At 48.9% G+C, this 15,450-nt stretch overlaps 2 protein-coding genes and 1 long non-coding RNA gene across 7 annotated transcripts in view; 2 read left to right on the plus strand and 1 right to left on the minus strand.

The window, feature by feature from the left end:
* The first annotated feature begins 1,855 nt into the window (after window positions 1–1,855).
* Window positions 1,856–9,290, plus strand: PSMG4 (proteasome assembly chaperone 4). 2 transcript variants are annotated; one of them, XR_004989432.2, is made up of 4 exons: window positions 1,856–2,151; window positions 4,015–4,170; window positions 7,977–8,109; window positions 8,241–9,290. XR_004989432.2 is itself a non-coding variant. In XM_036446786.2 (4 exons), exons 1-3 carry the CDS (start codon window positions 1,978–1,980, stop codon window positions 8,096–8,098), a joined length of 372 nt encoding a protein of 123 aa, XP_036302679.1. In that variant the 5' UTR covers window positions 1,863–1,977; the 3' UTR covers window positions 8,099–8,109; window positions 8,241–9,290. The 2 variants fall into 2 exon arrangements, 1 of the variants encoding a protein (XP_036302679.1); XM_036446786.2 differs by having other exon boundaries at window positions 1,863–2,151; window positions 4,015–4,090.
* LOC118723949 lies at window positions 4,181–6,048 on the plus strand. The gene is made up of 2 exons (XR_004989435.2): window positions 4,181–5,273; window positions 5,507–6,048. It is a non-coding gene; the product is annotated as an uncharacterized LOC118723949 (long non-coding RNA).
* Window positions 9,291–13,668: 4,378 nt separating the features above from the next.
* The window catches only part of SLC22A23 (solute carrier family 22 member 23), a 171,410-nt gene continuing 169,628 nt past the window's right edge, over window positions 13,669–15,450 (minus strand). For 3 of the 4 annotated variants that reach the window (XM_036446768.2, XM_036446767.2, XM_036446769.2), the window contains one exon: window positions 13,669–14,274. In XM_036446768.2, coding sequence (XP_036302661.1) covers window positions 13,896–14,274 — 379 coding nt within the window. In that variant the 3' untranslated portion in view covers window positions 13,669–13,895. The remainder of the gene's footprint in view (window positions 14,275–15,450) is intronic. The other variant, XR_004989426.2, reaches the window with a different exon arrangement.

Here is a 15,450-nt window from a genome sequence, read left to right on the forward strand (position 1 = left end):
TTATTCTTTTATGGATCATGCTTTTGGTGTTTTACCTATGAAATATTTTTCTAAAGGCCACAAAAGTTTTCTTCTAGAAGTTTTGTAGTCTTAGGTTTTATGTTTAGGTCTATAAGTCATTTGAATTTGCTTTTGTGTATGATGTGAAATGTGAACTGAGGTTCCTTAGAAACAGTTCTTGAAAAGTTACATGTATAATATAACTACCATGTGATACAACCATTCTACTTCTAGGTACTTTTCTACAATAAATAAAGCATATGTCCATACAGAGACTTACTTGTATACATACAGTTATAGCAGTTTCATTGTAATATCTCCAAATGGGAAACAGCCCAAGTGAACATCAACATGTGAATGGACAAATAAATAGTGGTATAGCCAGCCACATAATAGAATACTGCTAAGCCATAAAGGGATTAACTATTTATACACCCAACAACCTAGATAAATATCAAAATAATTATGGTGAGTGAAAAAGCAGACAAAAATTGTAAATACTGTATTATTCCATTTATATAAAACTCTAGGCAGTGTAAACAAATTTGTTATGACAAAATACAGATCAGCAGTTGGGGGAGAAGCAGGAAGATTACTAAGGGGTTTAAGGAAACTTTTGGGGATGGTAGACACATTCACTACTTTGATTATAGCCATGGTTTTATGGATTATATATGTGTCAATACTTTGATTTGTATACTTTAAATGTGTAGTTATTGTATGTCAACTATACCTTAACAAAACTTTTTAAAAAGTGACCTGAAAATTCTATATAAAAAAAGGCTAATATGTAAATTGTCTCCTTGGGAGTGTGACCTTTAGACTGGAAGGCAGGGAGGCAGGGAGGCAGGGAACCTGATCATCCCTATTGCTAGCCAGGCCTTGGGACCCTACCTGTGCATGAATTTCATACACCAGACATCTAGTTAATTTTATTATTGAATCATTGATAATTACAAATATAACAAACTTATAAAAATACTTACCCTTAAAACTTTTTAATCAACTTAGACTTATTACAGATTTTAAAAGCAGAACTTTTTAAAGAACTGAGATAGTTCTAGCTTAAAACCCAAAATTCAGTTGTAACAGAATCTGAAAAAATGGGCCCTGTTTGCTTTTTCCAAAAATATTCTTTGTCTTTCTCTCTTTCTTCTTTCAAACATTCCTTCTTAACACACCGAAGGCTTCCTTATTTCAACTCTGTATTGCCTCAAATTTACTAAAATTAAAGGTTCCCTCAGCTGGGATGATGATGGCCACCATCCATTACTTTTCCATGTACTTGCTCATAACCCTTCCCACTTCTCTGAGAGGTAGCTATTCTTATGTCCAGGTTGTAGATGAGGAATCTGAGTCTCAGAGAGGTTCAAAGATTAGCCCACAGCCCACGTTTATACACAATTACAGGTTAGGAGGGTCTGAGTCTGAAACTGCCATTCTAAAGGGATGATACATTCAAGGCTTCTCTGGAATTACAGGGCTGCCAGCAGGGGGTGGATTTTGGTAATCCAAACCCAGATGGTATGATGGGAGGTGGGTGCTCTCAGAGTGCTTAAGGAACTACTTAAGTAAAACAGAGCTGTCTTGGTTGGGCAGGTCTTGACCTGGGAAGACCTTGCGCCTGGCTCCAGCACGTGAGTGGCAAGTTCAGGCGGGCGCTCGGGGGTCCCCTAAGCCTCGGCGGCCGGCCCTGTGAATGACGAGAGCAGGTTTTCCCCGAGTCCAACGATGTGCGGGACCGCGGGGTGAGACCTGCTGGGCAGCCAGCTACCCGTCAGTCTGCTCTGTCTGCTCGGTCTGCAAGGCCCCGGAGCTGCCCGGCCCGCCCTCCCGGAACCCGCCCCAGGCCCCGCCCACTTCCCGGTCTGGAGAGCCGAGGCGCGCTCGGCCGCTCGGCGCTCGCCTGCTCGGGTCTGGCGGGCCCGGCATCGCCGCCGGGAAGGGTCCGGGCTGGCGGGCCTGGCGGCTGGCGGCATGGAGGGTCCGCGGGCCGCCGCGGGCGGGGACGTCTCCCTGCACAACTTCAGCGCGAGGCTGTGGGAGCAGCTGGTGCACTTCCACGTCATGCGGCTGACGGACTCGCTCTTCCTGTGGGTGGGGGCCACGCCGCACCTGCGCAACCTGGCTGTGGCCATGTGCAGCCGCTACGTGAGTGCGGGGGGCCGGGGGAGCGGGGAGAGGGGCGCTCGGGACACGGAGGGGGCGGTCCCCGGGCGGCGGGGGCGGGGCTGGGCCGGTGCGACGACGAGGGGGCTGGCGCCCGGGGTCCTCAGGGCGCGCGCCCGGTTTCCGCCGAGGAGACCGCGGGTGCGACCCTCTGGTCCCCGAGCTCCAGGGGCCGCGGGAGCTCTCGGAGCTCTTCCTGTGATGTCGGGGGACAGGGTCGGTCCGCACCAGCACCACCCGGAGGGGTGCGGTGTGCGGTCAGCCCAGCACGTGGACCTCGGGCGGGTCCCTCCTCGGCACTCCCGCCGTCCCGCGGGCTCCATCTCTCTTCAGTAGTTGGAGTGTCCGAGGGCTCCGTCATGAGACCTCTGCTCCCCGTCACATCGCCCCTGCGGGGTGGCACCTTCGTTTTCATGCCCTCTTTGGGCAGAGTTTGTAAAAACTAAATCGTCTACCTACCATCTGGCCCTTAGAAAACATTTACTGGCCCATGAGCAGGGATGGCTTCAAATGGTCTATGAAGTCTCTCCCTCTTCCCTTTTCCCCAAATCCCCACATGTAAGTAAGACTAGACTATGTAGTATAATACAAAACCATACAGCTTTTACTCATCCAGCTGGCCTGCCTTGCAGCGAGCAGGTCTGTGTGATGCCAAGAGAAGCTGCAGGGCCCCAGTGGCAGGAGGGAAGCGGCTTGGGACCAGGGAAGATGGGGAGGGGAACCCTTTGTGCTCAGAGAACTAGGATGCGCCTGGGTGAGTGGAAGGTGGCCCTCCGTGTAGGCATGTGTCTACCTGGAAGACCAGCTTCACACAATGTGATTTCAGAAGTAGAGGAAAGGGTAACTGGGTTTTTCGTTTTGTTTTTGATCAGAAAAGGTCACCCTGTTAAGGCAGATTTTCTGTTTTCAGGAGGTTTAACTGTAAATACTAATAATAGTTAAAATGTTGAACTTGAAATCTCTAAACTGCAAATTCATTAAGATCACATTTTTGTATCATGAAAAATCATGAAGTGAATGTTTTTATTCTTTCATCTTTTGTAGACCTAAACAGATTCTGTCTTGTATTGAAGTAACTTGAACCCTTAGGAGGTAAGGAGCAGTCTCTGGTCTTTGCGCTGCTCACAGTGAAAGGAATTTTGGCCGTATTACAAGTTAGTGGTTTTTTTCATTTTCAACAAGGCCTTTTTAACGGGAAGGTGAATTACTTCATTTTGTAATTGGAAGTAAGATTACCTCTAGATTTCAAAGGAGCCACACTTACTTATCTTTAGTTTTATTGCTTTTTATCTGAAATGAGAATTGACCAAATATATCCAGAAGTTTTTATTTTCATTATTTGGACACTGATGGCTGATGCCCTTCTGCAGAGCCACGGGGCCTTTGTGCACTGAAGAGGCCAGACACCCTTTGGGGAGTGGAGCTGTGGTTCTCCATCAGGGAGGAGGTAGGTGTCCTGCCTCCTCTGCCGCTGGCTGCCAGGGTGAGGGCCCTCGCCTGCAGGCACTCGGCACCCAGACTCCGAAGCTTCCTTTTAGCTCTGGCCTTAATGATCTTGTTTGCTTCCATCTTGGTTGTGATGTTGCCCATCAGCATGCTTTGGAATTCCCAGCACTAAACCATGTGGCCCTTAGTGTGAAACAAGCGGCTGCCCCTCATCTCTCTTGCTGTGTGAGCTCAGAGCGTAGAGGGCCAGCCGCCTGGCTGCTGACACCGATGCGAGGCCTTCTCTCGGCGGAAGTGTCTGACCTCTCAGGACCCCCCCTGTTGCCCGTGTGAAGAGTCAGCAGCGACAGAAGTTCAGCTGTCGGAGAAGCCGCATTGCACTCTCTGTTTTCCTTTCAGGACTCCATCCCTGTGTCCACCTCCCTCCTCGGAGACACTTCAGACACGACCTCCACTGGCCTTGCCCAGCGCTTAGGTACGTACCCATGGCGGCTGCAGGAGCGGCCAGATGGGGCCTCGCTGTGTGATGGAATCATGAGGCGAGTCACTTTAGAAGTGAATCTTTATGTCAAGAGATAAATCAACTCATCACGGCAGAGTAAGCCTAGACCTTGGTGTATTGTCTTCTTAAGAGGCACATCCCTATCACGTGGTCCCACCACTGTCCCAAATCAGCCTGTGCCTTAGTGGACTCCCTGGTCATGCCCTGGCTACTGCCCAAGCTTATGAGGATGGGTGGCTTGAGCCCTTCGGTAAGCACATTACTTCTGGTGCGGGCGAGCGTGAAGGGCGCCTGTGCCTGTGGGCGGTGCTGCAGGAGCCTCCTGGGCTCTGGGAATCCAGGGGAGCAGGAAGCAGCCTGTGCAGGAGGGACTGCCCTGCACTCCCGGGATGCCGTCAGGTTCAGTGTGGTGAAGGGTGGTGTGAAGCTATAGCATGAAGTTGAAGGTTTCCCCCTCCTACACTGCAGACACACTTCCTATAAGCACCCAGGCAGTCCGGGTGAGGACAGCATGTGTGCTGCCTCAGCCAGTGTGCGTGGTCACCCGTGCCCGGGCCTTGCACAGTAGGGCTGCCTCTATGGTCTCTCAGTCTTCATGGTCACCCGTGTTTCCAGCTGGCTCAGATATAGCGTCCGTGTACTGGTGCAGGGCGTGTGCAGCGAGTAGGGCCCAGCCCTGTGTTTTAGTGGTGTTGACAGTTCTATCCACTTAATCCCTGAAAAGTGGAAACAAGTCAGTCTGGAAGGCACCCTCGTAAACCGAACACCCACAGTTCAGGTGGCACAGGTGCCAGGGGCAGGCTGAGGAGAGGCCGTTCTAGACTCGCCCACGGTTCTGTGCATGGACAGGGCAAGGCCACGGGGGCAGCAGCAGCAGCAGCATTGTGGGAACATCACTACCTTTTCTTTTGCCTGAAATTAGAGAACCCTGACTAGTAAGTTGTTTGGTAACTTTGTATTAGGAAGTAATTTTAAATTTATAGAAAAGTTGCAAGAAAAGATATAGAGCATTCCTGCTTAGCTCCAGCATTCCTACTTAGCCCGCACACAGGTTCCCAGTTGTTACTGTTCCTTTGTTCACGTCATTGTTTTTTCTGAACCATGTGAAAGTAGTTGAAGACATGATCATTCCATGTGTATTGCCAGAGCTTAAGAAGTAACATTCAGCCCTGACCGGTTTGGTTCAGTGGGTAGAGCATTGGCCTGCAGACTGAAGGGTCCCGGGTTCCATTCCAGTCAGGGGCATGTACCGTAGTTGAGGGCACATCCCCCATAAGGGGTGTGCAGGAGGCAGCTGATCGATGTTTCTCATCAGTGTTTCTAGCTCTCTATCCTCCCTTCCTCTCTGTAAGAAATCAATAAAATATATTTAAAAACAATAAAAAAGAGGTTACATTCATGTCACACACCTCTGTGTGCCTGCCTGAGACAGTGAAGATGAAGGTGTTCATAGCTCTGGGCCAGAAAACCGGTGGGTCGCCACAGTGTGAATGACAGACTGGCAGTGCAGGGTGGCGGGCGTGCATTTGGTGCGCTGTAAGTTTTTTGTGCCAAAAAGGAAGATGTGCCCTTGAGATGGGGTGCTGATAGTAGTTTGTATGCAAAAAACTAGGGTTCTTTTGATTTTTTTGTTTTATTAATCTTCATCTGAGGATTTTTTCTTTTTTAGAAAGTGAAAGGGAGGGGGGGGAGAGAGGAAGATTTCGATGTGAGAGACACACTTCGATTGGTTGCCTCTCACATGGGATAGAACTTGCAACCCAGGTTTGTGCCATTGACTGGGAATTGAACCCGTGACCCTTAGGTGCCCTAGCTGATACTCTAATCCCTGAACAACACAGGCCAGGGTGGGTTATTTTTCTTTTGTAGTTTGTGTAAAGTGTTAGAGGCTTTGTCTAGGAGTAATGAGAAGAGAGCAAGGCCCCAAACAGTGTCTTCTGTGGAAGATGAAAAGAAGTCAGAAAAGAGATGATAGAGAGTTCAGGGCAACCCTGGAAGCATTGGAGTTGGAGGCTGCAGTATGGATGGAAACCCCTCCCCCCGCTTACCTGTGTGGCTCTGGGGGGCAGCGCTGGCTGGGTCTGCTGGGCAGACGATGTGGCGTGCACAGTCGTAGTCCCTGTAAGACCCTGCCTTAGCAAATAGGGAGATTGGATCAGAGCAGCCCTTCTGGTGGACAGGGAAGTTCCTGCCCTCTGAATGAGGGTCTCACCTCTGCTGACCACCTTTTTGCCTTTGATGCTGGATTGGCGTGGTCATCTGAAATCCTTGGGATGGAGGGTGGGTGCATGCCTCTGTGGGGAGGAGGAGTTCGCACCTGCCCTGTGTGTGGTGTGAGGCTGAGGGAGGAGGCCCCAGCTCTGGTGCAGTCACAGTATTTTGCTGATTTAGACTTGCTGCCCGACTGTCCTCAGGATGTTTGTCTTATCTTTCATATTGATTTCTGCAGTTGGAGCTGCACACCTTAATTATTATTGGTTCTGCAGAAAGGGGCTAAAGCATAGCCAACGTCAAATTGAAAATTAGATATTTGTGTGTGTATGTGTGTTTGCACACACATATAAATATGCATGTGTGTGTGTATCTGCATGGGCACACACAGAAATGGAGAAATGTAGGATTATTGGTGTTTTTTGAAAAGTGAAACAAACAGTGGTTCCTTTGCCCAGGACCAAACCAGAGAGGGTTGGACCTGCATTACCACCATTTGTCCACCATCCAGAACTGAAATATCATTGCTGACATGTACACATAAGGAACTGTTTGACATTGAAATTGGGTCTTAAAAGAACTGTTGGCTCAGAAAGAAACTCACTACAGATTGATTCATTTGCCTTTCAGCATAACCATTATTACTTGTCTCATTTTTGGTTCTTATAAGTATATTTCCAGTAGGACATGATCTCACTCATCTAGGGGAAATGATGAACAATATAGACTGATGAACAAGAACAGACCCAGAGACAAGGAGGCATGGATCAGACTGTTGGACCTCAGGGTGGGGATAAAGAGGAGAGATCAACCAAAGGACTTGTATGCAGGCATATAAGCCTAACCAGTGGTCAAGGACAGTAGGGGGGTGGGAGCATAAGTGGGGAGGATGGGGGTGGGATTGGGGGGATGAGGACAAATATGTGATACCATAATTAATAAAGAAATTTAAAAAAAAACAGTGGTTCTTAAACATTAGTATTCGGATCCCTAGAGCAGTGTTTTTCAACCTTTTTTTGGGCAAAGGCACACTTGTTTCATGAAAAAAATCACGAGGCACACCACCATTAGAAAATGTTAAAAAATTTAACTCTGTGCCTATATTGACTATATATAAAGTAATTCTCTTGAATAGGAATCAAATAAACACAAAGAAAGTATTTTATAATTACTTTATTATGAAATATTAAGTAAACAAAATAGCGAAAAATTATAAAATTCTTGTCTTGTCTGCACCTAGGGCACACCAGGCAACATCTCGCGACACACTAGTGTGCCGCGGAACAGCGGTTGAAAAACGCTGCCCTAGAGGTCTCGTGGACATCAGTGTTGGCCTCAAGCCCAGCCTTTCTGATCCCGTTGGCCTGGGAGTGGGGCCTGAGCATGTGTGTCTCTGATGAGTTCCCAGGGGATGCTGCTGCTGTGGGGACCACACTTTAAGAACCACTGTTCTGGAGACTTAGAACGGTCCCAGAGACTTCAGTCTGCATTTGCAGCAGCTGCTTCAGGTCATAAAAATCAGAACTTTCTTCTCTCCCTGAGGAAAGCCCACTGTCTTTCCCCCTATTTCTCAGCTGTAAGGTCTGCCCGAGGCACACGGTCTCTAGATATTCAGTCATGGCTGAGTCAATGTGTTTTTTCTTTTTAGCCAGGAAGACCAACAAGCAGGTGTTTGTCAGCTATAACCTACAAAATACAGACAATAACTTCGCATTACTTGTAGAAAACAGGATCAAGGAAGAAATGGAGGCATTTCCGGAAAAGTTCTAGCTGAGGCGAAAGTGAGGATTTCTATATTATGTACAATATACATTTAAATAAATGAGTTAAATTCCACTATTTGTCACCAGGTTAATCTGTTTGCATCTTGTCTTTAAAGGGTTAACTTATTTTCCTTCTTCTCCCTCACCAGTCTGTGGGCCAAAAGGCTGTCATTGATTAAGCTTTGGAAGAAGAAAAGCAAAATGGGCAATAGTTGCCTTGTGACTGCTCATGATGGAGAAAAGGGGTTCAGATGGAATTTTGTTGGGAAGGGGGCTAAAAAGACAAAAGGGTTAAATTAGTTGTGACTCTGTTGTGTCCATTCCCAGGTACAATGGGAGATGATAAACTTCCCTGGCACGCCTCTCCGCTGTGCTCACCCTCGGGCCCGGGTCGGAGCCTCACTCCTCACGGCTCACTAGGCTTGTGGTCTTGGTGAAGGCTCACTCTCCTCTGGGCCCTGTTTCCTCACCTACAAAATGGGAATGTTCTCCACTCTGCTGGGTTAGGGTCAGGATTAACTGCACAGAAATACTTGGCAAACTATAAGTGCAGTGGCAATGAAGATGTCAGTTATGGCTTTATCTATATGTGGATCCAAATGCTTGCCCTCCTGTTAACCATTGCCCCCCCCCCCCCCCCCCCCCCAAGTCCCAAGTCCCAAGCACCTGTTTTGGTCATCTTTAATCCTTAGCTTTTTCTGCCTACCACTTGAAGTAGATTCTAATCTTTTTAGTACTGAAAGGAGTTTTTAGGGGTAAAATAGACAAGTTTAGGGAGTTTAGGAAATAGGGGGTCCATGTGGGAGAAAGACAGTTGTTTGTGGGCTTGGAGCTGCCAAAAGGCATTTATTCACGGAGAATGAAAGGTGCCACGGGATAAGGGGGAAGGAAGACGTCCATTCACAGAAGATAGGGAGAAAGGAAACAAACTTCACAGAGGATAGAGAATTGCTGACAAATGGGAGAGAATAGATTTTCACAGGAGATAGAGAATTCTATCTGACGGAGAAAAAGAGGGTGACCCATGTGGGTTTTGAGCTTTGAAGCTGATATAGTGACCAGTTGGAAGGCAGCAACAAGAAAGTACTGCAGCCTTTACAATCCTTAGGAAAAAGGAGCTTGGTGGGCTACCCCTTTGGGAACCCCTCCCTATGTGGGAGTTTGTACTTGTTTCCAATAAATTTCCACCTTTTCATATAACACCTTTTGTCCTGGTTTCATTCTTTGAGTCTACCTGGACAAGAACCTGGGAAAGAAATCATCCTTGCCTCCTCCTGCTCAGGAAAGATCACCCAACTCAGTACCAAATGCTACACATTTTGCTTGGTTTTTTTTTTCACTCCTTTTCTCAATGGCCAATATTTCCTGGGTCAGTGGCTCCTAACCTTGGCTTCACATTCAAATCTGGGGGAGTTTTCATAGGCTGCTATGCCTCCCCTGCCAGAGATGTGATGGCCTGGGGCCCAGGCGTTGGGTTGAAAAGCTCCCAGTGCTTCTCAGCACAGGCAAGCCAGGGGAACACGCTCCCCATCCTTGGAGCCCACCTGGACCCGTCTTGTTATTGGAGGCTGATGGTCTAGGGCCGTGGTTGGCCAACGGCAGCTCTCGTGCCACATGCGCCCTTTGGCCCCTCTAGTGTGGCTCTTCTACAAAACACCACGGCCTGTGCGAGTCTATTTCGAAGAAGTGGCATTAGAACACTAAGGGCCAGAGAGCTGCATGTGGCTCACGAGCCGAGGTCTGCTGACCACTGTTCTAGGGCGCTGTAACACTTCACGCAGTGGTAAAAGCATTGAGCCTGTAGTAAGCAGCCAGGGGTGGTGACCTTGTGGCTGGGACAGAAAGGCATTTCAGAGCAGTAGGTATGGGGTTTAAAATTTTTTCTCCTTAGCAGACTTCCTGTGCTAGCCTCCCAGGCTTCAGCGAGTGTCATGGAGCTGAGAGCTCAGTAGACACCCTCTCTCGGAAGAGTAAGTAACACAAAATCAGGGCTATGGAGAGAAGAGTTTGGTATAAAACTTTATTAAAGAAACATTGTTTTCTTGTGAAAAAATACTACATTAGAGAAGACGGTTTTGGTTATCAGTCTTTCCTCATAGAATCACAGTGTCAGATAATCATTTCTTGACCTTTCTGGGAACTTGCAGGTCACAGATTAGCAGGACATCAATACACAAGAGAAAAGAACTCTCAAAGTTACTGATGGCCCCATTTCTCAGGTGGTTTAGACCGGCCCTGCATGAACAGTCTGTGTTTAGTAATCCTCTCTCTGCCTCTGCCTGCCTTTAAGACCAGGACTCTGCAAGCAGATGAGGGCCACCCACCCTTCCCAGGCCGCGTTAAGACTCGGTTCACAGAGGCGCTAAAACAGGGACTCGGCAAGGTCTGAATAAAGAGTTTTTATTACTTGTAGTCAATGGTCATGAAATGCCCTTCATTGGATACCATCAGATGAGGTAGGGAAGACATTCCAGAGGAAATTTGTTAATGGGGCAACATTTTTATTTTTGTACATTTACATACAAATTTTCCTCAAAGGTACAACAGATGTGACATCATGCAGACATTATCTTTGAACAACACAGTTCAGAACTCGATAGGCTTGTGCTATGAATGAGCACCTCCAGAGTGAGCCCGGTGGATGTGCAGTAACACGGTTCTGACTAGGAACCTCAACTGTTGGCGTGGCAGAAAGGACAGAGGGAATATCCCCACTGGACAGAACACACTGTGCTGCTTTTCCAAAACACGCTACAGCAAAGCGAGGCATCCTTTGAAAGTGAAGCATGGGCTTTCCCCAGCACGTGCGCGCCACCTAGGGGCTGGGAGGTGCGATGGTCACAATTCATTTAATGGCACTTCAGTCATTTCTTGTTTGGCTCTAGGAAGTGGTATTGTTTGAGTGCAGTAGTTCCACTACGATGTTCATTTTTACTTTCTGTTCTGTGGCCAAAACAACTTACCAGCCCCTTTCCTCTAGTTGCAAGTAATTATACTCTTTTAGAAAACAAAACACTTGGAACTTTTCCTTATTTGTCTTGAGTGCTAGTACTTAGGGTACTTGCTCTGAGTTATGATTGACTTCTGGAAAAGAACAGATGAAGAGCTGTCCAGCCCTGTCTCAGGCGTTCACATTTGTGCATAACTTACTGAAAGGGGTTACAGCTCACCAGGAGGATAGCAGGATGCAAGAGTGGCTGGTGGAGGAGAGTGGCTGCAGCACACACTTGGAGGTGACTCCCCGGGTGGGTAGGAGGTGATGGGAAAGTGGACTTGAAATGGGGGGTGTCTGTGAACTGTTTTCCTACTGACCACAAAGGAAACAGGACTGAGGAGTCCAAGCTTGACCACCAGGTGCCGGGGAGCTGGTGGCTTCCCATGCAGAGCAAGGCGGGGCTGGATGTGTATCAGGCTCAGTGGGCCCTGGCCGCCTTGCCCACTTGGCGTGGGATTTCACAGGGCTCAGCCCATAAGGAAGCTTTTCTGCTTTGGCTACATTTGATAAAGGTGTTCCTTAAGAGCGTCAGATATTTTTAAGCTAACCCAGCAACAGAAGAGGAGCTCGGCATAACCCTGAAGAGGAATAGGAGTTTGTAAGTGCTGTGCCTTCCCTCCACCTTCCTACAGATTACCCGCAGCACTCTGCAGCTCCATCACATTCTAAAAGAGGCCTCTGCGATCAGCGAGAGAATGCTACAACACTTCCGTAGTACAGTAAGGGCACTGCAAGGTGCCCCGGTGCTGGGGTGATGCAGGCATACACCTGGCCAGGTACAGGCCCAGGACCTCACTGGCTCCCACCCACCTTCCTCAACTGCTCAGGTGCTTGGCGGCTGCATATGTCATGTCCTGGATTAATGGGTCTTGCTGTCAGGTGGCTGGTAGCAAGTACTCTAAGAAAGGCAGAAGGTATTCGACAAGTTTGGCACGCGGAGGCTGCACATTTGTAAGAAAGGCCTTTGTAAAGTAAGGTGAATGGACTCACATGGAAACATGGAACAAAAGTGACCTAAGAGATGAGGGAAGGCGAGGATGAGCGGGGCTTGAAATAGGGAGACTGGCCAGGTGGCCTTCCTTCCTAAGCAGTGGCCCTTGGACGAGGCTGGAGACCCCAGACCCTGTTGATTCGACAGAAAGTACGGTTTAGTCACTGGAATCACACACACAAGTTTCACCTCCTCACCATGTTTTTTTTTTTTTTTTTTTTTTTTTTTTTTTTTTTTAATCAAGTCACCAGTTCTATTGAAGAACACCAGATGCAGAGGGGAGTGGTGGGCGGAGACAGTAAGAAACAGGCCAGGTAGAAAGCTAGAAGGGGTGAAAGGGAAGTTAAGTCAACCCCTTTTCAGGCCCTTTGAGTTCTAGCAACTGTCAGTTGGAGGTCACCTACATCACAGGCCCCAGACTATGATTTCCTAGGAAAAACACAGCCCATGACAAAGACAAATGTCACAAAGTGGGGGGGGGGGGGGGGGGTGGACAATTCTAGAAAGGACCCAGGCTGTCTGAAAAATCAGGTGCCTATGTTGCTCAAGGGGGCGCCTGCCTGTGCCAATGAAGCTCGTTTCTCCCTCTCCCCCCAACGTGTCCTTGCGAAGGCCCTCCAAGCTCCCTCTGAAACATCCTCAGGTGGAGAAAGCCTGCACTGTCTGGGGCAAGCAGTGAACTCAATGACAACCCTTGGCTATTGGGGATAGGAGTTGAACTTTGGGGAGTTATTGCTTCCTCTCAATTGGTCTTGATGCTTTAGAGAGGCAGGAGGTCAGTTGGACTAACTTGTGAGCATCCCACTGCTTGTCCCAAGCCCCACCTCTGTGCTGAGGGATGTGGGAGGAAGCAGGAAGCAGGCAAAGGCAGGCATGAAGGGGATTGGCTCTCACAGGTTTGTAGTCTCAGCATGAAATCAGAGGGAGCTGATGGTCATCCAAGCTGGTGATGCTGTGTGGTGTGCTCCAGATGTGCATGCCACTGTCTTTGGGAGCGCACCTCACCCTCTGTGGGGTTGCCTTAGTCCTCTATTTCAGTTCTTGTCCCACTGGTTTCCCTTCAGAAAGTAGCCATGTTTTCAGGTAGTGCTGGGAAAAGCTGATGGAGGAGCCGGATCTAAGGAAGCATTAATGCTAAACACCTCACACCTCAGCGCATTTGTCGTGAACTGAACCAGGCAAACTTGGGTCAGAAAACTGGTGACACTGCCACGAACATTTATGTTTGTTGTGAAATGTTGAAGCTTTCCCCCAAAGAGTTTCCAGCATTCAGTACAAAAGGATGATCTTGAAGGAAAGATTAAGCTGGTTTTAATGACATTCGTGAGCTGCTTTCTCCCAAAGCATGGACCAGATAGAAGCTCTGACCCTACAAATAAAAAACTTTCAGACTATCAGCCTCTGGCGGACACCTCATCATTTACATTTCAGCGCCAGCTCAGTCTGAGCTGCTCAGGGTGGTGTCTGCGCACAGCCTGCGGCCGGGGGCATCTGGCCGCTGCCCACGGGGAGACTGGGTCTCTCTTTCGAAGGGCGTGGTTCTATTTCAAGATCAGTGAGAGGAAAGGGAATAAAGTGCTTCTCGTAAAAATGACCAAAATAAATACAAACATTTAATGGCAGAAAAGAAAGTCTTATTTCCAAAGAGCCTGCTTCCTCACGTGATCCTTAGAGTTCTGGAAAGACTCCCCCCACACCAACGAAGGTCCTGTGCTCCCCCGGCGTCAGCGCCCCGTGTGCCCGGCGGAGCCACGTGTGCTCGCAGCCACACGGCTGGTCCCTCGGCGACCCCGCGCGCAGCCACCCCGCGGGCCGGTCTCAGGGCAGGCCGCGCGCGGAGCCACAGGACCGCACGCCATTGGCCGCGGCGCTGTCGGGCAGCGCGTCCCCCGCGGCCGCGGCGTCGTGGAGGCCCGAGTAGTCCTTGAGCTCCGCGTGGGTGAGCAGCAGCGGCTGCTCGGCCTTCTTGTGCGGCAGGAGCGGCTGGCGCGTGTAGTGCTCCCCGTTCGAGAGGCTCTCGGGTAGGCTCTGGTTCCGGCTCTCGGGCAGCAGGAGGATGCAGATGATGCAGATGAGCGTGCAGCAGGCGAAGATGATGTGGTGCAGGAAGTAGCCTTTCTGGTTGTGCAGCTCGATGATGGGCGCTGTCAGCCTGCCGAAGCCTGCGCTGGCCAGCACCAGCCCCAGCCCGCCGCACCTGCAGGAGGGCCAGCACCAAGGTTAGTGTCTGCTGCCACCCCCGCGCATAGCACACTGGATCCCAGAGTGCAGACATGGCAAAGTCACGGTAGATCCGAGGCCTGGCTGGGGCGTGGGCACCGGGCATGCCCCCCACCTGTGCACCCTCCTATGCAGGACATCCCAAACCACCTTTATCTGGGCCACCTGTACACCACCTCTAGTTCACGTAATACTTTCCCTCATTTAATTGGAAAGACAACTTTATAATGTCACTGTAAGTGGAAAACTATCCCTTGCCATAAATAATGTACATGCAGTGAAAAAGAGAGTAGTATTAAATTCTGCTATTTCCCCTTGCTGTTCATTTAGAAAAGTACTAGGGAGACTGATTGGATTACCAAGGGTTAAAGGTGTTAAAGACATACCAACACTAGCAGACTTTCTCTTTGCCACAACCAGAGATTTGAAGACACTTTGTGAAAACAGTATTTTCTCACTGTGAGTTGATGTTATTTATTGTCGAGTCCCATGTATTTCCTACAATCATTCTGCACCCCACCAATGGGAGTGTCCCGTCCCTGGGAAAGGCTGTTCCAGCAGCCGCGCCCTGATGGAGACATTCCCATCACACTGAGCTCAACTAGCACCGAACAAGCCTGGAGCCCGAGACACTTGCCACTCCTCTGCCCCAGGAGGGGACCAGCCAAACACTCCAAAGGCATTGCAGATACTCAGCAGCGGGGAAAACCATCAAACCTCCAACTAATGGCTATTTGGACAAAAAGATATAATTTTGGGAAGATATAATCAGCAATTCCACTCCTATGCCACATGAAAACCTGTGTCCACACAAAAACGTACCAGCAAATGTTCATTGTAGCATTATTCATAACATCCAAAAATTGGACAGAATTCCATTGTCCAACTGGTGACTACAGAAACAAAATGTGGTCTGTCATATACAGTGGAATAGCATCCGTAATAAAAAAGGAACATGGATGAATTTCAGAACCATGCTAAGTGACTGTAGGAATCCATTTATAGGAAAAGCCCAAAAGAAGGCCAATCTATAGAGACAGGAAGCAGACGAGTGGCTGCCTGGCTCTGGGAGTGGGAGGGAGACTGCAAAGGCCATGAGTAATTTTTGGTGAAAATGTTCTGTAATTGGGCTGTGGTGAGGATTGCACTGTCA

Source organism: Pipistrellus kuhlii, unplaced genomic scaffold (assembly GCF_014108245.1).
Source record: "Pipistrellus kuhlii isolate mPipKuh1 unplaced genomic scaffold, mPipKuh1.p scaffold_m20_p_2, whole genome shotgun sequence".
NCBI classification, from domain to species: domain Eukaryota; kingdom Metazoa; phylum Chordata; class Mammalia; order Chiroptera; family Vespertilionidae; genus Pipistrellus; species Pipistrellus kuhlii.

Excerpts from the sequence above, each read along its gene's own strand:
- PSMG4 (XM_036446786.2), top strand. The coding sequence starts at position 1,978 with ATGGAGGGTCCGCGGGCCGCCGCGGGCGGGGACGTCTCCCTGCACAAC. Across the intron at positions 2,152-4,014 it reads TGGCCATGTGCAGCCGCTAC|GACTCCATCCCTGTGTCCAC; the intron begins GTGAGTGCGGGG and ends TTTTCCTTTCAG. Across the intron at positions 4,091-7,976 it reads TGGCCTTGCCCAGCGCTTAG|CCAGGAAGACCAACAAGCAG; the intron begins GTACGTACCCAT and ends TTTTCTTTTTAG.